Genomic DNA, 22691 nt, shown 5'->3' with positions numbered 1-22691 from the left:
CTGCTTGCGTTCCAGCCGTGATATGTCACCGCAGCCATGTTATGTTCTCCCTGTGGCCTTGTCCCCTCAGCCAGGCTCCTCACTGTGTGGACCACCACACAGTTTACGTGGTGGTGAGGTGTTTCAAATTATGTGGTGGTGACATGTTTTGAATTACGTGGTGGTGAGTTGTTTTGAATTATGTGGTGGTGAGGTGTTGAATTACGTGGTGGTGAGGTGTTTTGAATTATGTGGCGGTAAGGTGTTTGGAATTATGTGGTGGTGAGGTGTTTTGAATTATGTGGTGGTGAGGTGTTGAATTACGTGGTGGTGAGGTGTTTTGAATTACGTGGTGGTGAGGTGTTTTGAATTATTTGGTGGTGAGGTGTTTTGATTTATTTGGTGGTGAGGTGTTTTGAATTATGTGGTGGCGAGATGTTTTGAACTATGTGGTGGTGAGGTGTTTTGAACTACATGGTGGTGAGGTGTTTTGAATTACGTGGTGGTGAGGTGTTCTGAATGATGTGGTAGTGAGGTATTTTGAATTACGTGGTGGTGAGGTGTTTTGAATTACGTGGTGGTGAGGTGTTTTGAATGACGTGGTGGTGAGGTGTTTTGAATTACGTGGTGGTGAGGTGTTTTGAATTACATGGTGGTGAGGTGTTTTGAATTACGTGGTGATGAGGTGTTTTGAATTACGTGGTGGTGAAGTGTTTCGAATTTTGTGGTGGTGAGGTGTTTTAAATTTTGTGGTGGTGAGGTGTTTTTAATTTTGTGGTGGTGAGGTGTTTTGATTTACGTGGTGGTGAGGTGTTTTTAATTACGTGGTGGTGAGGTCTTTTTAATTTTGTGGTGGTGAGGTGTTTTGATTTACGTGGTGGTGAGGTGTTTTTAATTACGTGGTGGTGAGGTCTTTTTAATTACGTGGTGGTGAGGTCTTTTTAATTACGTGGTGGTGAAGTGTTTCGAATTTTGTGGTGGTGAGGTGTTTTAAATTTTGTGGTGGTGAGGTGTTTTTAATTTTGTGGTGGTGAGGTGTTTTGATTTACGTGGTGGTGAGGTGTTCTTAATTACGTGGTGGTGAGGTCTTTTTAATTATGTGGTGGTGAGGTGTTTTGAATTATGTGGTGGGGAGGTGTTTTGAATTTCGTGCTGTTGAGGTTTTTTTCATTACCAGGTGGTGAGGTGTAATTGTTCCAAACTTCCAGTCTGCACCTACCCCTCCCCGATGTATATGCTGAGGGGTTCTTTTTTGAATTGTTTTTTTTTTCAGCCTAAATCTTCAAATTAAATTGCTTATAAAAATGTAATACCACAAACACTACAAATAAAATTGTGCAAAATAATTGTATCATGATTGGTGTAACTCATGACAACACAGCAACTCAGGTACAGTCATTATTCTCAGCTAAAATAAGCTCGTTCCTCATTAACGACGCGTGGTGAGGCGAGAGTCCATTTATACAGAGAGTAACGACAACTGAGAATACGCCGCCATTTTGGAGCCAATTGTGCGGAACCACTGAACCGGCACATGCACAGTGCACTATGAGCTATGCGTGTATAATGCAATGCACCACTGCACAAACACGGGGCGGGTTAGGGAGTACGGTGAATGTTTTTATTTATTTATTTTATTGTATCGAGATGTCGGTCTATGAGTATTAGCTCCATTATGTTCCAGATTGCCTATAATGGGATATTAGTTTGTCTGAAAAAATGAGCGGTTGATGAGAAGTGACAAAATGGGTGATTTCTGAATCCTCATTATCGCGATGTTGGCAATAATAATTTGGGTTACTCACGATGCCTGGAGAGAATTTGAACATACTATGTGACAAAGTAGTCTTGTAACCTAAAATAATCTTTAACCTCTTCGATTAAGAGGATAGGAAAAGCGGGGGGGGGGGGGGGGGGGGGAGAGGGGGGGGGGCATTAAAACGCACGTGTGTTTTGTCTGAAAGAAATGAATTTAATGTAAACATTATCAAACTGTAACAAATTTAATGCGTTTTCAGAGCCAATAAACTCAAACATACACACAAACATCAACACATTAAAACACACATGCACACACACGGGATAAACACACACACACACACACACACACATATCCACACACACAGACACACACACACACACACACACACACACACACACACACACACACACACACACACACACACACACACACACACACATCCACACACACAGACACACACACACACACACACACACACATATCCACACACACACACACACACACACACACACACACACACACACACACACACACACACACACACACACACACACACAGGCTCTCGGTCAATGTACACATACTGTAAATTAACCTTTTCAGCTTTCTTTTCATCAGTTAACCACATTCAGCAACAGATCCAGGTACAATCAGAATAAATGAAACGTAGTCCAGCTGTCAAAATTGCAATATGTGATGATTTTTTTTTTTAGCATTTATCTCTACCATTTTGAAGAACGATACAAATTAGAGGTCTTGTGAGGGTTGAGACCCCAATATGAATAGCAACTTCCTGCTTTTTATCTTTACAATCATTAAAACTTTCATTGCATTATGTGGAATTTTTTGAGAACTTTTGTGTTCCCCTGAAAAAAAGAAATGGCAAGACCAAATACAGGGTAAGTGGATATGCTACATGGGCAAGCTATTCCTTAAGATGCATGCACGAATACACAATAAAAGATGCATGCACGAATACACAATAAGAGATGCATGCACGAATACACAATAAGAGATGCATGCACGAATACACAATAAGAGATGCATGCACGAATACACAATAATGCCAAACAGAGACTTCTTCTTCTTGTCCAGCCCTGTTGAATTTACAACATAACCATTCATAACCATTCTCTAGAAATGATTCCTAATACTAGCTATTATCAAACTGTTGGCATATTGTGAACTGAACGTTCTTTTTCGAAATAGAAATATAGAAAATACAGTACAATGTACTGTCAAGCAAAGTATCCAATGTTTCCAAACAAAAAAATTTACGGTTTTCACTATGATACAATGACAGCTATTGACTACTTGTTGCGGGAATTACTTGTTGTCGCTACAAGGTGAAAGTTAAATAATTCACTTTACTTTCTGAACGGGACTGAACAGTAACTTGACCTAGCTCGCAAAGCTTTGAAGACGAAGCCGGCTTCCAGCCCACTCGGCTCACTTTATTCTCCCATATTTTACGTCGATTGGGATCCGAAGGGAATCTGTACATCTTGAAACCCTCGTCATGTCTATTTGTGCATCCAAATGCACAACAACCCGGCATTTTCAGTGAACTAAGGCTTCCGTAGGTAGTCGAATCGATTGTACTTGCATAACACGCGAACGCGAGAAGTTAAGCGAACGCGAATTTGGCTCCAAAATGGCTCCCTGAGTCACGTGACCGTATTTTTCCGGATCGTCATGTCTTTACTCTCTGTATAAAGGGACTCTAGGTGAGGCGAGCCGAGCCAAACTAGTGTATATATATAGAATTGTAATTAATCCGAATGTTTATGTTTCATTATAAAATGGTTAATGCTGGTTACCTGTTGTTTGACAAAAAGCGGCCGCGTGTGATAGTTTCACCTGAGACTCATGAAACCCCACCAGGATTCGCCTTTGGGAATTGATCTGAATGTTTATGTTTCATCACAAGGTGATTAATGCTGGTTACCTATTCTTCGACAAAAAGGGGCCGGCGTTTTATGGTTTCACCTGAGAACCTTCAAACTCCACCTGGATGCACCTGGATTCCACCAATCGTTTTTCTGAGAATCGAATAAAGAGGGCGTTTTCATCACAACGAACACACCTATCATTCAACATTGTATATGAGTACGTCTGAAAACAAGTGCGAATGCGTCTGTGCCTTGACACAATTGGACCTTGGACGCGTTTTTCGAACGAGTTGGAGGAGTTGGAAGTTACCACGAGCAGTGAGCAATGCACAACGTAAAGTTCCAAAGATTATTTCCTCTTGCAGCTATATCCATCATATTTGCCGTGACGTTCCTCTTCTGGAGAATCGGATCATCAGGATTCTTCCCGCATCTGGTGGAGTCATTTTCTTACCATAAGCAGAGTGTGGATCATCACCTGGATGAGCAAGGGATTTTCAACGAACCTCGACAATCGCCCAGAGAGGACGTGATGAAGTAAGTGTTGGATGTTCCCCAGAGCGGACTTAAAGTTCAACTTCTTGGTCTTTCTGTTGACTGGTATATCTTTCATTGATCGAAGTCCTTCAACAAGGTGTCCCACCATTTTCACACATTTATTATTGGATCTCATAATTGTCCAACATTTGTGCGTCGCTATATTAGTTGGTGGTAACATCAATAATTGTGTGTTGTTTGTGATGTGTTGTGTGTTATTAATAAAAACATTAACTGCTTGCAAGTTGAGGTTCTTACTTGAGGTAAAAGAACTATTTTGAGATTTACAAGAAAATGAGGTTGAATGCCGGGTGATGTGAAATTAACATCATGTGCAGCATTCCTTTAAGTTATAATATTATGTTTTAGGAATAGCCGATACTGTTTTTTTGTTTGTTTGTTTGTTTTTGTATACTGAATCGAGGCTCGTGAAAGAGCTAACATTTACTTCACAAACAAATCAGCCAGACAAACAAAATATATAAAAAGAGGGAGCGGTAGACAAGATTGGGAGAGAAGGGGAAGCACACAAACACACATTTGAGAGCAGGGAGATGTGTGGAAGGAGAGGGCTTGGGGGGAGGAGGTGTGGGAAGGGGGGGGGGGGGGCGGAGGGAGAAGTATAAAACACAAGGACACCAAGGACTTCCAGGACAGAAGTTGGTATTTCAAAAAAGTGGATTTGGGGTGAAATTAGCTGGGGAAGAAAAGATCAAGGTTTTGGATGGGGGAAGATAAGAGATGGTGATGAACAGCTGTTTTAAAGACCTGGAGGGTGGAGTGGGATTGAAGAGAGTGAGGGAGTTTGTTCCAGAGGCGGGAGAAAAGAGGAATGAAGGAGTGAAGGTGAGCAGAGAGTCTTGATTTTGGCAATTTAACCATAAGAGGGTTGCAGGCAGGCAGATCTTGTGCGACCTGCAGGAATATTTGTGGGACAGAGCCCAGAGAGAGCTGGGGGGGGGGGGGGGGCAAGGCCAGAGAGGAGTCGGTAGAAGACGGAAAGACCACCAACCTGCCTGCGGTGAATGAGTGAGAGGCCCTTGGAGTTAGCTTCATCGCGGGAGATTCCAATGATACTGAATGCTTTGGTTTCAACAGCGTGAAGACGAGCCAGGTGTGAGGCAGGAGCACCAGCCCAGAGGGGAGAGCAGTATTCCATTGTGCTGCGGATGAAAGCCTTGTATGTGGTGAGGAGCTCAGGTGTACCAAGGAAGGACTTCGCACGACGGAGGATGCCCAGTCGGCGACTGGCTTTGGAGGCCAGATTTGAAATGTGGTTTTCCCAGGAAAGATCATGGCAGATAGTGAGACCCAAAAGCTTGAGTGACAGAACTTCTCGGAGAGGATTATTCAGAAAGTGGATGGGAGGGTTGTCCAGTCGGTCTTTTTGGAGAGACATCGTAAGAGTGTGAGATTTGTCAGGATTGAAAGACATGTTCCACTTGTTTGCCCAGTCTGTGATTTTGTCCAGGTCTGCAGAGAGTGAGGAGGCTGCAGACTGCCAATCTGAGGGATGAAGAATGGAGCGACAGAGAGTAGAGTCATCAGCAAAGAGATAGAGAGGATTTTCAAGAGAGTCAGAGAGATCATTGATGAAGACCAGAAAAAGCACAGGGCCCAGAACACTGCCTTGGGGAACTCCAGCCTGAACAGGAAGAGGAGATGAGAGAAACCCATTCAGGGCCACACATTGACTACGACTAGAGAGGAAGTCCGCCAGCCATGCGTGTAGATTTCCATGGATACCAAAAGAGGAGAGTTTGGTGAGCAGAGCGGGGTGCCAGACCGTATCAAAGTCACGTGATATGTCAAGGGAGACTGCTCTAATTTCCTGTTTGGCATTGAGGACCTCCATCCATTGTTGAGAAAGCAGAAGCAGCATGTCCAGAGTAGAGTGACCAGGTCTGAAACCCAATTGATGATCAGAGATCAAGCCATTGGAGAAGAGGAAAGATTTCATATCTGAAGCAATGATGGATTCCATGACTTTGCTGATAATTAGGAGAAGGTTGATTGGTCTGTAGTTGCTGGGATTTATTTTTGCACCTTTTTTGTGCAAAGCGGTGATGTTGGCAGATTTCCAAGCAGATGGAAGATGACCTTGAGCAAAAGAGAGGGTGAAGAGAACGGAAGAACAGGATTTTAGGACCCGTGGACTGATGCCGTAATAAAAAAAATGAGGTGTGTGTGTGTGTGTGTGTGTGTGTGTGTGTGTGTCTTTGGTTGTTAGCTCCATTTGCTGGGCGACCAGCAGGTATGGAGAGCCCTGGCAACCCGGTAGAGGCTATGGGAGCCTGAGGCCGAGAGAGCCTGGATGGTGCGGAGACCCTCCCCGGCAGGACGTACAGTGGGCTGTTACGTTTGTGGGGGTAGGTGATGACATGCCATAGTGGAGATAGGATTGTGTAGTATTAGCATAGACCATGGGCGAGTAGAAAGCCCATCTCATGTATGTAAGTAGAAAAACTGTGAGCTTAAGGTAGTTGATGTGTTCTTCACACGGGGTGAAGACATGCTAATTAGGTAGCGTTTATGATTAGTCTCCCCAGTACGTGATTTCCTCCTGTGATTTACCCTGTGTTCTTACAATTATAACGAGCCGGCCATAAAAACCCACATCTTTACAATCACAACAACAACGATAACAACGAGTCCTCCATTAAACCACAACTACTGGCATAAATGTCGACAGTACCCAGACATTACAATACACAATAAACCCCACCTCACAAAAATCGTAATCGGCAACTAAGCCCCACCCAGTAGAGGTGGAGAATCGGTGGGTGGCCAAGAGGGCAGTGAGGCCCTGCCCCCGAAGTGCATGATTTGTCGGGGTGACGTCATCGAGAGACTTGGAGAACGGAGGAAGAAGAATCAGTCTCTCTCTCGTTCTGGCTGTTGGATGGGGCATTCGCTCTTTGTCGTTTGTCCCTGGCTTGGCTGTTCCTGGCTCATGTGCGAGCGTGGGGAAGACTTTGTGGAGCTTGTGTGGACTTTTGCGATCATGAGGAGGAGGTGATAGTGGCGCTGTGTGAGACTGTGTTGTGCTAGCTGGCCCGGGATTGAGCAGGAGACGTTTGGCTGCCTGCTGCACGGCTCGGTGTGCTGGCGCAATTGACCGGCACCATTGTTTGGGTGCTTCGACGCGCGGTCCTCTCGTCGACCGACCCCACCATAGTGTTTATCTAGACCAGAGCTGCATGCTGGCAAAAAGGGTGGATTTTCTTTTATTTTCTTTAATCACTCCCCTGTCTATTTTTGTGTCTGTATGTGGAGGTACCTCAATTAGGATAGTAGATTTACCTCACCTTTCATTTCACCATTTTCGTATTGCATTTATTTTTATTAAACCATTAGTTGTTGCATTTCATTTGTTGTATTGTTGATTTTTCTTGTCTCGTTTCTGTGTTTGTGGGTTCGAGTAAAATCCCCATGAGCTCCGTGCAGGTAAGCACCCTGTTGCCTTTTGTCCGATGCGTGCCAAAAAGTACAGCAAATTTTCAGCTTGACCGTCTTGACCGTCTTGACCGGTAAGACCGACCGGATATCCTTCCAAGGCTGTTTTTTATCGGCAGTGGACTTGACAATATTCTTTGGTGATTGTTTGGTGCATTTGTTTGTGACATATTTGTTGGCCTTCTTCTCCTCCGGGGTATTTGTATGATGCTTCGTTTTCTTACTGCTGTGTTGTTGTGTCAAGGTCAATTTTTATGTTGTCTGTTTTTGTTGGTTTACCATGCACAAATGTGTACTTGGTGCACTTGTATAGTCCAAATTCCATTTGAATGTCCTCGGAAAACCGTTTTACTAGTGTTAGTTTTTTCTGTCAATTTTTCGTCATTCGGTGTGAAGAGCTTTAAATCATCCATGTATAGTAGGTGTGCCCTCTCCCATTTCTGTGCATGTTCTTCTCTTGGTTGTTAGGGTGTGTCTGTGTTCTTTTTTTGTTAATGAGGTTAAACATTATCAATTGGTAAGTTATTTGATTATGTTTATGCCATATCTTTATGCTGTGTGGACTCTGCTTCCCTGCTGCTGCTGTGTACCAGATCTCAGATACCTTTTACCTGTTGCAGCGTTTGAGATTCGTGGAAAAACTGCTGAAGGCTAGGTCCTTTGTTGTTCTCCTTTGTCTTTTATCGCTGTTTCTCTCTTTTATACATCTTTCATTCGCTTTGTTGCCTTGCCACTTGTATATCCTGAATTGCAGCTAGCAGGCCTGGGCGAGCACAGCAACGTATAGAATTTCCGAGATTGTCAAATCTGAAGGTTATCTGAATGTTGATTAAATGTTGGCACAAGCCCTGAAACGCATTCCTGTTTAAAATCACAAATTTAGTAATGTTAGTCACATCAAAGACTTTTAAAATGGTGCGTGCTGCTTCCTTGCTTGATGCTCAGCATTTAAAACAGCAGAGCATGGACAAAACGCTGGGAAGGCAATGGCAAACCACCCGGTATTACCCTTTCCAAGAAACTGCTTCAGCAGCACCCATTTTTTTGTACACTTAGTCGAGGCTCATATAAGAGCTAACACATAGAACATATAATAAAGGGAGAGGGACACAGAGGGCGAGAGAGAGGGAAGCACAACAATAGTAGGGAACAGGGACATCAGGAGATCAGTGGAAGAGAGAGGGCTGGGGCAGGGTACACGGGATAAACAAGAAGGACATGACAGGGACTTTCAGGAAAGAAAATGGAATTTGAAGGTGGGTTTGGGGTGGATTATCGGGGAAAGAAAAGATCCAGATTTTGGATGGGGGAAAGATATGTGATGGAGGTGAACAGCTGTTTTGAAGACCTGGAGGGAGGAGTGGGATTGAAGAGAGCGTGGGAGTTTGTTCCAGAGGCGGGAAAAAAGAGGAATGAAAGAGCGAAGGTGAGGGGAGAGTCTTTATTTTGGTAGTTTCACCAGTATGACATGTATTAGCATAATTTAAAATCTGCTGTACTTATAATTCATATGGACTTGATGTAAAATGACGACCAGTGTGCTTTATACTGAAATGAGTTTTTGGCATTCGCCATTATTGTCCCCATAACCGTAGCACTAAATTTTCCATTATTTGAAGTCTCATCACCAGTATATATATTGCTGAAAGTTAATAATAACAGCATTAATATGGATCATTTGTGTTTTATTCCATGCATCATTTCCCTGTGTGTTTAATGAAACCATTTTATGAATAGTAAACATCTTTATTGGCCTAATGTGTGTGGTATACATGTGGAGACTGGAAAAAATCTCCACATTTGGCCACCAATCACATTCTGTAAATGATAAAAAATAATACATATATATATATATCAAATTGTAATTAATCCGAAGTATTGTTGTTTCAAGGTCAATTTTTATGTTATCTGTTTTTGTTGGTTTACATTGTACAAATGTGCACTTCGTGTCGACCCATCTTTAGACCAAACCGACCTTTCATTTGCAATCAATGACCTTTCATTCAGTAAATCCTTCCATGTATTTGTCACACAAAACAAGTCTTGGCGAGGATTTGCAAATTCTGATTGCTCTTTCTCGTTTCAATATAAAGATGATAATGTCCACTCCCGCATCATCAGATGCATAGGCCTATGGCTTCCGAAGCAATTCCTTGACTATTGGGCACATTCCTGGTAAGGTTGTCACTTCTACGCTGGACACACGAATGGCTCATTCATCCCAGTAAGCTGGTACTTATTTTGCTGTACTCGAAAGGATGACAGGCTGAGTCAACCACACCCGGTGTTAATTTAACGACTAAACAGGATTTTAACTCAGGATCCTAGAATCCCAAGCCAGCCCCCAGCACTCTAATATATCCTAGGACCCTAGAATCCCAGCACTCTAATATAAGCCTGACTAAAATGCTCAAATGTCCATCTAATGGGTCTATATCCTTTATTGGCATTGGTGCTTTTTATATGCTATCTTTCAATCTTGTTCTCTCCCATAATCTTTCTCTAGATTGCTTCCTCATGGAAATTCATGCACCTGCCAAAGCAAACCACAACGTCACCTGCTTGCCGATGACAAAGGAGCATTGAACAGACGGGAACACCAGTTCCATCAGTACCGAGCCAGGTGTGCTTCCTTTCTTCTTCTTCCTCCTCTTCTTCTTCTTCTTCTTTTGTACGTAGCAAAAGGCTGTGAGTAGCATCATTGGCAGAGGTCTCAGCTTTGCCCCTGATGCAACACCCACTGTCCGCTCGGGCTGGAATTTAGAATTTGTTGAGCGTGCTGGCGAGAGCTCGCCTACTCTTCGCGAAAGACACCGTCGGATCTTTCATGTCCACCAACTAATTCCAGCAGATGGGACTCTCAGTTTAACGTCCATCAGAGGGATGGCACACACAATTATGCCTTGCCCTGCCTGTGAGACTGCAGAATGACAGTTTGTAGTTGGGCTGAGATTCAAACCTAAGCTCGACGGCTCAGAGGTAACTTTGCATACCTCAAGGACCAAGACTATCCTGCCAGCACCAGATGTTCTTACTCTCAGTTATTAAATTTATCGGTGTGTGAAGTTTCGGTGTGTGAAGTTATTGTGTGCAACTTTGGTTGTTTCTCGGTGTTTATCTTTCATAAATTGATCGTCTGTTTGCCGTGTCGCGAGCAAGGCCTTGTACAGTGTGCACTGTACAACCTTGAGGCTTTGTTTTTCTCTCAGTGGTCCGTCGTTTGTGATCCAATAACTTTCGTTCTCTGTATTCCCAGTCTTTTCACCCAGAGCCAAATTCCTTGTGTAAATCTCAACTCAAAAAAAAACAAAAAACAAACAAAAAAAAAAAAAACATTTCCTTCTCTGTTCTCATTCGTTTATTCATTCTTATTCGTTCGTTCGTTCTTCGACCACGTGTTTCTCCCCCATTTCCCCAGATAGTTTTCACTCATTAACCTTCAATGTTTACACTTTCCCCTGAAGTTATGTATTCCGTCATATTTTATAACACCTTTTTCTTCTTCTTCTTTAAAAGGCTGCTTTCGACTTGCTCACCAAATCAATTCATCCCAAAAAAAATATCCATCTCCTATAGTGCCTTTTTTCTACATTCCCTAAACTCTCCTGCACTCCATCCTCCATCCAGCGTCCTTAAACGTATTTTTAACTCGAAGGTCACAAGAAACTCATTTTGCAATAAATGTTCGTTTCCCATAAATCGTACACTTTCAAAAATCCAATCTCACCCCTCCCCTCCAAATCTTCCCCATAACCCCTCCCCTCCAAATCTTCCCCATCACCCCTCCCCTCCAAATCTTCCCCATCACCCATCCCTTTCAAATCTCCCCCCTTGCCCCCTCCCTCCTAAACTACCCCCTCACCCCTCCCCGCCAAGACGCCCCCTCGCCCCTCCCCTCCTAGACTCCTGCCTCACCCCTCCCCTCCAAATCTCCCCCATATCCCATCCCTTTCAAATCCCTCCCCTTGTCCCTTCCCTCCCAAACTCCCCCCTCACCCCTCCCCTTCAAATCTCCCCACCCTCATTGCTTCTCAATTTCCCCCCTCTCACTCCCCCTCCTCAAAGCGTCCTCCCCGCTTCTTCCCCCTTCAAACTCTCACCTCCATATCCCCCAACCTTCTGCCTCGCTCTTCCCCCTCCTCAAATAACACCTCATTGTGGCTCACCCAATCACCATCAAACCTTTTGTCCGCCCCATCCTTCCCTTTCTCCGAGCTATTCTGAAATCTCTGACACACCTTCAACAGCTCTCCCTACCTCTTCCACCTCTTCCACATCTTACCCTACCCCTCCTCCCCCCTGTTCTGTATCTGATGCTCCCCCTTCCTCTTCATTAACGGTATGGACCTCAAACATCCGGGGCCTTCGTTCAAACTTAACCGATCTCTCCATACAGGTTGCTTCTGTCAAACCAGACGTGATCTGCTTAACAGAAACTTTCCTCCTTTATGATGTCTCTGATTCCATAGTATCTCTCCCGGGCTACTCCCTCCTCCGGTATGATAGACCTGAGCCTCGTCCTGGAGGCGGGGTTGCTATCTTTATCAAAAACTCTCTTCCTCACTCGCCCTGCACTGCACTCTCTCCACCTCACCCCCAGGAATACCTCTGGCTACGGCTTCCCCTTCGCTCCCACCTCTTGTTCATATGTGTGTTGTACCGTCCACCAAACAGTGATGACTCCATCTACATCTCGCTGTCTGATGATATGGACCAACTTCTATCTACTCATCCCAACTCTCTCTTCCTCATATGTGGTGATTTCAACTGTCATCATGCCAGTTGGCTGGGTGTGGGTACCTCTCTCACCAGCCATGGCTCCTCAGCAAAGGACTTCTGCGACTCACTGGGACTGACACAATCTGTCAATTTCCCGACCCGGATCTCAGTCAACGGAACATCTTCTCTTCTGGACTTGGTTATGACTAACTTCCCTGAAAATGTCTGCTGCTCTTCTTCTGCTCCGATCGGATCATCTGATCATGTCCTTGTTAAAGTGGACATCTCTCTGACCATCCTCAGGGAGCCTGCTCAGCGTCGACGAGTCTGGCATTTCACTCAGGCCAACTGGCACGGTCTTCAAGCAGCCATCAATCATCTGGACTGGTCTCCCATCTCTACCACCTCTGACATCAACTCATCCTGGGAATTCTTCCAAAGTAAATTGCTCTCTCTCATGCACAGATTTATCCCATCTCGTCTTCAGTTGTCATACCCTTCCTCCCGTCCATGGTACACAGAATCTTGTGGTGAGGCTGTTGCCCAGAAACAACTTGCCTTCGTCTCCTGGAAAGCAAATCCAACGGAAGGAAATCTCATTTCCTTTCACAAAGCCCGAAACAAGTGTGTGTCCACCCTCAGGAGAGCCAGGAAACAATATCTCTCCGTTCTCAAGACCGAACTCTCTTATCTGTCTCCCTCTTCCAAATCCTGGTGGCGTCTGGTCAAATCCGTTTCTGGTGTTTGTTCCCCCTCCATCCCCTCCCTTACCTCAAACGGCTACACAGCTGACTCTGCACGTGAAAAAGCTGAATGCCTCAACTCTGTGTTTGCCTCTAAATCTTGTGTCCCAAACCCATCCCTCTCTGTACCCACCATACCCAGTCGTACCCTGCTGCTTCTGGACTCCGTGTCCTTTCCTCCTGACAAGGTGGAAAAGTTTCTGTCAACCCTCGACTCTGATTCTGCAACTGGACCCGACGGCATCAGCCCACGGGTCCTAAAATCCTGCTCTGCTGCTCTATCTCACCCTCTCTCTGTTCTCTTCACCCTCTCTTTTGCTCAAGGTCAACTGCCATCTGCTTGGAAATCAGCCAACATCACCGCTTTGCACAAAAAAGGTGCAAAAACAGATCCTAGCAACTACAGACCAATCAGCCTTCTCCCAATTATCAGCAAAGTCATGGAATCCATCATTGCTTCTGATATGAAATCTTTCCTCTTCTCCAATGGCTTGATCTCTGATCATCAATTTGGTTTCAGACCAGGTCACTCTACTCTGGACATGCTGCTTCTGCTGTCTCAACAATGGATGGAGGTCCTCAATGCCAAACAGGAAATTAGAGCTGTCTCCCTCGACATATCACGTGCCTTCGACACGGTCTGGCACCCCGCTCTGCTCACCAAACTCTCCTCCTTTGGTATCCATGGAAATCTCCACGCATGGCTGGCGGACTTCCTCTCTAGTCGTCGTCAACGTGTGGCCCTGAATGGGTTTCTCTCATCTCCTCTTCCTGTTCAGGCTGGAGTTCCCCAAGGCAGTGTTCTGGGCCCCGTGCTTTTTCTGGTCTTCATCAATGATCTCTCTGACTCTCTCGAAAATCCTCTCTATCTCTTTGCTGATGACTCCACTCTCTGCCGCTCCATTCCTCTTCCCTCAGACCGGCAGTCTGCTGCCTCCTCGCTCTCTGAAGACCTGGACAAAATCACAGACTGGTCAAACAAGTGGAACATGTCTTTCAATCCTGACAAATCTCACACTCTTACTATGTCTCTCCGAAAAGATCGACTGGACAACCCTCCCATCTACTTTCTCAACAATCCTCTCCAAGAAGTTCTGTCGCTCAAGATTTTGGGTCTCACTATCTGCCATGATCTTTCTTGGGAAAACCACATTTCCAAGCTGGCCTCCAAAGCCAGTCGCCGACTGGGCATCCTCCGTCGTGCGAAGTCCTTCCTCGGCACACCTGAGCTCCTCACCACATACAAGGCTTTCATCCGCAGCTCAATGGAATACTGTTCTCCCCTATGGGCCGGTGCTCCTGCCTCACACCTAGCTCGGCTTCACGCTGTTGAAACCAAAGCTTTCAGAATTATTGGAATCTCCCGCGATGAAGCTATCTCTGAGGGCCTTTCACTCACTCACCGCAGGCAGGTAGGTGGTCTTTCTGTCTTCTACCGACTCCTCTCCGGCCTTGCACCCCCAGCTCTCTCTGTGCTCTGTCCCCCAAATATTCCTACAGGTCGCACAAGATCTGCCAGCAACCCTCTGATGGTTAAACTGCCGAAATCTCGGCTCTCCGCTCACCTTCACTCTTTCATTCCTCTTTTCTCCCGCCTCTGGAACAAACTCCCTCACTCCCTTCAATCCCACTCCTCCCTCCAGGTCTTTAAAACAGCTGTTCACCACCATCTCTTATCTTCCCCCATCCAAAACCTTGATCTTTTCTACCCCCGCTAATTCACCCCAGATCCACCTTGTTTGAAATTCCAACTTCTTTCCTGGAAGTCCTGGCAGTGTCCATATGTTTTATACCTCTCCCACTGCCCCCTTCCCACGCCCCCCCCCCCCCAAAGCCCTCACCCTCTCTCAGATCTCTCGATGTCTCCATGTCTCTCGGTCCCTGCTCTCAAATGTTGTGTTTGTGTCCTTCCCCCTCTCTCCCCATCTTGTCTACCGCTCCCTATGTTATGTTTTATGTGTCGGTTTGTCTTTCTGTGTGATTAATGTTCGCTCTTTCACGAGCCTCGATCTTGTATACAAAAAAAAAAAAAAATAAAAAAAAATAAAAAAAAAAATCTGATGTTATATTCTCAATGTCTTCAAACAATATGTATTTTCAGATTATTATATGACTGTAATGTGAGATTTGACAGTCAATGTCTGTTGACACAAAGTGGTTTAGACATGGTTGAACAAGTAACTCTTGCTTCACTAAACTGTACATTTCAACCCTCAAGGCTCTCATTTTTTATTGTATTTTTTACATTCCACAGGGTGTGTCATATAGGGTCAGATTTGGAAATAAAAGGCACGAGAAAAGGATGGTGGGGCATTTCGTGTTAACGCCTTGCATTCATGCTGACGTTATATTTTAAAGTATGCTGATTTCAAATCAAGTGTATGCCGGATTCGATTTTTTTTAACCCTCTAATCCTGAATTCAAAATGGTTACCCTATATATTTTTTGTATTGCCACCAAAATTGGGTATTTGGATTCTCTGTCTTCATTTTTCTCCAAATTATTCGATAATCCCATGTGTTTTCTTCGTTGCCATTTTTTCGATCAGTTTAGCAATTGTATCTAATTGTGGTTATGTGTCAAATAACTTATCTCCGTTTTCAAATCTGAATAAAAACTTTCCAAATCGCCATATAAACGGGAAAGCAGTATCTCCCAAAGAGCTTGTAGTGCACGTTTGTGAGCTCTTATAGCACGAGCATAACCTTTACCTGCCATAGATTGCTGAGAACCTTTGTCCCGGAGGACACCACACTCGGTCCATCACTTGCATAACATTGAGTCCTGCATGAGGCAACACAGAACACCCAAAAAAAATCATGGCAGTGTGCAATCCCCCAATCCAACATACTGAAAATGAACATCAGTATATTCTTGGACTTAAGTACAACCAAACTGATGAAACTTATCAGGGTTAATGTAACCCAAACATTGTGCAAATGTGCACATTATCCCTTTTTAAGGCCATTTTCCCTGCTGGAGCGGGGGTTGGCCTTGAGGGCCCCATGGCAATCATTATGGTTGCATTTTTGAGGCAATGTTTTTTTATGGCCGGATGCCCTTCCTGATGCCAGCCCTTTAGTCGCCTCTTACGACACGCAAGGATACAGTATACCTATTCTAAGCCGGGGCATACGCCGACACATTCATCCCAGCAAGCTGGTACTCAATTTGCCAACCTCTCAAGGATGACAGGCTGAGTTCAACCAACCGCCCAAGGCGTTAATTCAACGATCGACCCGGATTTGAACTCAGGATCCTCGGATCCCAAGCCGGTACCCTAACCACTAAGCCAACACCAGGTTGCAAATGTGCATATTATGCTATTTTTAATATTTTAGAAATACCAAATATTGAAATGAACGTTCATAAATGACCAACACAGGTCTTTGGAGATTTTACTATTGTGTGAGCAAAACAACTATTGAGGGGTGTAATTTATGTATTTTGTATTGCAACTGGCCACCATTTTGAATTATAATTTAGACTTCGAGGGTTAAAATCGCAAAATCGTGTCTGGCATGCACTTGATTTGGATTCAACACATCAAAATACCTGGAGTGAACATGTGTGACGCCGCCGCCCATTTACAAAAAAATTATGGTTATCTTTTTGGTTATCCATGGTTATCTTTTTGTCAAAATTGACCTGTTGTAATAAGCCCCAGGCCCAGGACACGGTTTTAGCTGCTGATACAAGATTTGCTTATAACATCTACTAGGTTGAGACATAAGCCCCAGGAGTCATAACATATTACAGTGATAACAGTAATACATAATAATTGGAGTAATAATAACATATTACAGTAATACAACAGTTACAATACCTCCTTAGGCATGGAGTGCATCCGCATGACGTCCACCGTTGTCACGGCACAAGATAATGTTTTTCTACGTGCGGTGTGAAAACCAACCAGTACCATGTGCAATGGTGTCAACTGCATTGTGAATGCCAAATGCTGGTGTCTGCCATCTTGGTGTATGTAGTATTTGTATTTTCTGAAAAAAAAATGGTGTAAATACATGATATAAACAAATCTTGTACAATCAGCTAAAACCGTGTCGTGGGATAATGACTCACCCTGTGCATTCTAAAAATGATGAGCTGTTTTCCATTCTTTTTTCCTATGTTTAATGTAAAACGATTGTGTGTCCATCCTGAAAGGTTCTCTCTGCTCGAACACAAACTGGTGGTTGCACAAGCCAACTTTCCACTTTCGTACCCAACCCAGGGTGTACTTGTCCACCCGCTGGGAACGATCCTCATTCCTGGTGAGACTGAAAAAGCGAATTGCATGACCACATATACCATATGATGATATGATGTAGCATGAACTATACAAAGTAATTGGAGGTGTCCGAGAGAGTTTGGCATCAGTTACAGTTTGTGTGCAGAACCTGACTGCTGGTTGCATCACAACTGGGGATCGGAATATTGCCTCTGATGCAGTATTCTCCATGTAGATCAGATCAGGAAACTAACTTTTGGCCAGGGCACCCGCACACAATAACCTCTTTTTAAAGAGTACTGCAGGATCACAAGCTAATGTGCGAAAAACAATTGCTTTCACTATATATTTTGGCATTTTTGTGGTAATATTAATGTTGACATTTATAATATTAAATAAACATTTTAGATATTGGCCCGGTGTCTTTATTTTTCTTTTTGATTTGAGATATACAAATGAAGTTTGAACTCCCTTATCCTTTTACATCTTTGTTTAATTAACCCTGCCTCCTTGTATTTAACTATTGTTTATCTGAGTTATATAATCTATACTGTAAAAGTAAATTTGTATACATGTTTGTTACTTGCAAAATCAAAGATTTTTCGAGTATATTGGTTGGTTGCGTTTGTTATTCTCTCTGTTTGATACTTGGCAAAAGAAAAAAATTCAAGTATGTTCATCATCCGGTTTGCGTATTTGTTACTTGGCCAAAAAATTTTTTTTGACAAGTATGTTGGTCACTCCGGTTTGTGTGTTTGTGTGTTTGTCTGTCCGCTCACTTATACTTGCCTACAGGTCACAATTTTAAACCGATCTTGATGAAACTTCCAGTTAACATCCACATCTTGTTTTGTTAACATCCACATCACACAAGAGCTAACACGAAATGAATTCAACTTCCTGAGAAGATACAATCTTTGCATTGATTTCTTGTACACAGCATCAGTATTTCAATCAAAAGTTAGCTTGTTATCAATAAAGGTACCCAGGTATTTAAATTTGTTAACAATTTCTACCTTATCACCATTGATGGTTACAGGCTCATGATTGTGACGTTTCCGAAAGTCCAAAATCATCCGAAAGACCTTTTGGCCTATGTTGACCTCAAAATAGTTAGTGGTTGGTTTCACTAAGCTGATATGCAAATACTATTCATATTTCAAGTCAATCGGATGAAAATTAAGGATTTTATAAAAAATTTTTAAAAGCGGTTGACATTTAGCCGATGTTGACCTTGTGACTTATGTTGACCTCAAAAATAGCTGTTGGTTGAATTCAGTTACCTGATTTGGAAATCCCATTCATTTTTCAAGTCAATCGGATGAAAATTGAGGATTTTATAAAAAAAAAAAAAAATTGGTAGACCTTTGGCCTATGTTGACCTTTTGGCCTATGCTGATCTCAAAAATGGTTTATGGTTTAATTCAGTTAGCTGATATAAAAATCCCATTCAAATTTCAAGTTAATCGGATGAAAATTGAGGATTTTAGAAATTAGAAAAAATAGGTTGACCTTTGGCCTACATTGACCTTTTGGCCGATGTTGATCTCAAAAATAGTTGGTGGTTGAATTCAGTTTGCTGATATGAAAATCCGATTCGAATTCCAAGTCAATCGGATGAAAATTGAGGATTTTAGAAATTGGAAAAACGTGGTTGACCTCTGGCCCATGCTGATCTCAAAAATAGTCGGTGGTTGAATTCAGTTTGCCGATATGTAAATACTTTTCAAATTTCAAGTCAATCAGATGAAAATTGAGGATATTAGAATTTGAAAAACCTGGTTGACCTTTGGCCTATGTTGACCTTTTGGCCAATGTTGACCTCAAAAATAGTTGGTGGTTGACTTCAGTTCGCCGATATGTAAATAGTATTCATATTTCAAGTCAATCGGATGAAAATTGAGGATTTTAGAAATATTAAAAAAGTGGTTGACCTTTGGCCTTTGTTGACCTTATGACCGATGTTCATCTCAAAAATAGTTGGTGGTTGAATTCAGTTAGCTGATATGAAAATCCTATTCAAATTTCAAATCAATCGGATGAAAATTGAGGATTTTAGAAATATTAAAAATGTGATTGAGGTTTGGTCTATGTTGACCTTTTGGCCGAAGCTGATCTCAAAAATATTTGCTGGTTGAATTCAGTTTGCTGATATGTAAATCCTTTTCAAATTTCAAGGAAATTGGATGAAAATTGAGGATTTTAGAAATTTGAAATTGTTGTTTGCCTTTGGCCTATGTTGACTCTTTAGCCATGCTGATCTCAAAAAAAGTTGGTGGTTGAATTGAGTTTACCGATGTGTAAATCCTATTCAAACTTCAAGTCAATCGGATTAAAATTGAGGATTTGAGAAATTTGAAATTGTTGTTGACCTTTGGCCTATGTTGACCTTTTGGCTTATGCTGATCTCAAAAATAGTTGGTGGTTGAATTCATTTAGCTGAAATGAAAATCCTATTCAAATTTCAAGTCAATCGGATGAAAATTGAGGATTTTAGAAATATGAAAAAAGTGGTTGAGCTTTGGCCTATGTTGACCTTTTGGCCGAAGCTGATCTCAAAAATATTTGCTGGTTGAATTCAGTTCGCTGATATGAAAATCCCATTCAAATTCGAAGTCAATCAGATGAAAATGGAGAATTTTAGAAAAATTAAAATTGTTGTTGACCTTTTGGCCTATGTTGACCTTTTGGCCTATGCTGATCTCAAAAATAGTTGGTGCTTGAATTCAGTTTGCCGATATGTAAATCCTCTTCAGATTTCAAGTCAATCGGATGAAAATTGAGGATTTTAGAAATTAAAAAAAAGTGGTTGACCTTTGGCCTATGTTGACCTTTTGGCCGATGCTGATCTCAAAAATAGTTGTTGCTTGAATTCAGTTTGCCGACATGTAAATCCTATTCAAATTTCACGTCAATCGGATGAAAATTGAGGTTTTAGGAATTCGTAAAAAGTGTTTGACCTTTGGCCTATGTTGACCTTTTGGCCTATGTTGATCTCAAAAATAGTTGGTAGTTGAATTCAGTTGGCTGATATGAAAATGCTATTCAAATTTCAAGTCAATCGGATGAAAATTGAGGATATTAGAAATTAGAAAAAAGTGGTTGACCTTTGGCCGATGTTGACCTTTTGACCTTTTGACCTCAAATACATTTAGGATTTTGTCGGACCACGAACTCTACCATTTGGTGAAGTTTCGTGAAGATCGGTTTAAAATTGTGACCCCGTAGGAAAGTATAAGTGAGCGGACACACACACACACACACACACACACACACACACACACACACACACACACACACACACACACACACACACACACACACACACACACACACACACACACACACACACACAACAAACCGGAGTGATCAACATACTCGCAAAAAAAAAAAAAAAAATCTTTTTTGCCAACTAATGAAAAATCAATCATAGAGTGACACTTGGCAAAACAGAACAAAGTAGAATGGCACTCAGTAAAGCATCCTTTTGACCTCATAAATAATTAGTGGTTGAATTCAGTGACCTGATATGCAAATTGTCTTCAAAGTTTAAATTAATCGGATGAAAATTGATAATTTTAGAAATTTGGCCTACGTTGACGTTTTGGCCTATGTTGACGTAAAAAATAGATGGTGGTTGGTTTAAGTATGCTGATATGTAAATCCTATTCAAATTTCAAGTAAATCTGATGGAAATTGAGGATTGTTTATATTCGAAAAAATAGTGGTTGACTTTTGGCCTCCGTTGACCTTTTAGCTTGTGCTGATCTCAAAAATAGTTGGTGGGTGAATTCAGTTAGCCGATATGAAAATCCCATTCAAATTTCAAATCAATCGGATGAAAATTGAGGATTTTAGAAATTTGAAAAAAAATTAAATCAAAAAACTCAAAAATAGATTTTGTCGGAACACGAACTCTACCATTTGTTGAAGTTTCGTGAAGATCGGTTAAAAATTGTGACCTGTAGGCAAGTATATCTTAGCAGACAGACAAACACACCAACAAACACACACACAAACCGGAGTGATCAACATACTTGCAAAAATTTTTTTTTTTACCAAGTAACAAACACACAAACCGGACTGATTAACATATTGCAAAATTTTTTTGGTTTTTTTTGGCCAAGTAACAAACAAACAAACAAACACACACACAAACCGGACTGATCAAGATACTTGCAAAAAAAAAAATGTTTTTTTTGCCAAGTAACAAACACACAAACACAGAAACCGGAGTGATCAACATACTTGCAATTTTTTTGTTTCTTTTTTTTGCCAAGTAATAAACGGACTCAAATGCAATACCCTCTCCTCTGGCGAGTGTAACTAGAACGGCACTCAGTAGGGACATACATCTGCCTGGTGAAGAGTTTACGTTTTGTATCCCACTGATAGGCCCGATCTGGATTCGGACCTGAACCAAAATCGAATCGGCTTGTTATTGTCACCGAACCAACTTGTCCACCAAGATTATTCATAACTCGTCCATAACTTTTTTAAATGTCATGTTATATATCGCTTTTCACCCGATCTCTCAATGGTGAACTTTAAAATTTAATAACTCTTGTAGCCGAATTCATATTCAGATCTTCACCAAAATCGAAACGATTATACTCCTTTTCACACACAAACAACCTACTCACCAAGTTTCGTCCAAATCCGTCCACAACCTTTTGAGATATCATTTTTGACCATACCACTCAATGGTGAAGAATCACTGAAAATTTTCTACTAGCTGAATCCTGATCCGGATCTTCACCAAAATTGAATCGATTCTTCCTTGTCACAAACACAACATGTCCAACAAGTTTCGTGCAAATCCATCCATAACTTTTTGAGATATCCTGCTCTATGTTGGTTTTAGCCCTATCTCCCAATGGTGAAGAATCACTTAATAAAAATAAATTATTCTCATATCCGAATCCATATTAAGGTCTTTACCAAAATCGAATGTATTTGTCCTTGTCAGACATCCAACCGGTCCACCAAGTTTCGTCTAAATCCGTCCACAACTTTTTGAGATATCCTGCTATGTACAGTGCATTCAGAAAGTATTCAGACCCCTTCACATTTTGTTATGTTGCAGCCTCATGCTGAAATCGTTTAAATTCATTTTTTCCCTCATCAATCCACACTCAATACCCCATAATGACACAGAGAAAACAGGATTTTAGAAAGTTTTGCAAATTTATTAAAAAGAAAAAACTGAAATATCACATTGACATAAGTATTCATACCCTTTGCTATGACACTTGAAATTTAGCTCAGGTTTCTCCCATTTCTCTTGATCATCTTTGAGATGTTTCTACACCTTGATTGGTGTCCACCTATGGTAAATCCAATTAACTGGACATGATTTGGAAAGGCACACACCTGTC

General features: G+C 42.2%; 1 protein-coding gene across 5 annotated transcripts in view; it reads left to right on the top strand.

Moving 5' to 3' along the window:
• The first annotated feature begins 3767 nt into the window (after positions 1-3767).
• Positions 3768-22691, top strand: part of LOC137430255 (beta-1,4 N-acetylgalactosaminyltransferase 1-like) — a 123355-nt gene continuing 104431 nt past the window's right edge. For 2 of the 5 annotated variants that reach the window (XR_013623859.1, XM_078780464.1), the window contains exons 1-3: positions 3837-4167; positions 10130-10246; positions 17250-17356. Coding sequence is in view for 4 of the 5 variants with exons in the window: in XM_078780464.1 (XP_078636590.1) it covers positions 3956-4167; positions 10130-10246; positions 17250-17356 (436 nt within the window). In the remaining variant the exon portion in view is untranslated. Of the gene's footprint in view, positions 4168-8855; positions 9050-10129; positions 10247-17249; positions 17357-22691 lie in introns of those variants that run through there. The other 3 variants (XM_078780466.1, XM_078780463.1, XM_078780465.1) reach the window with 3 other exon arrangements.

This window comes from Myxine glutinosa, chromosome 6 (assembly GCF_964187855.1).
Source record: "Myxine glutinosa chromosome 6, kmMyxGlut1.1, whole genome shotgun sequence".
Lineage (NCBI taxonomy): Eukaryota > Metazoa > Chordata > Myxini > Myxiniformes > Myxinidae > Myxine > Myxine glutinosa.
The sequence above is the reverse complement of the archived record's forward strand: the minus strand, read 5'-3'. Positions and strand labels throughout refer to the sequence as shown.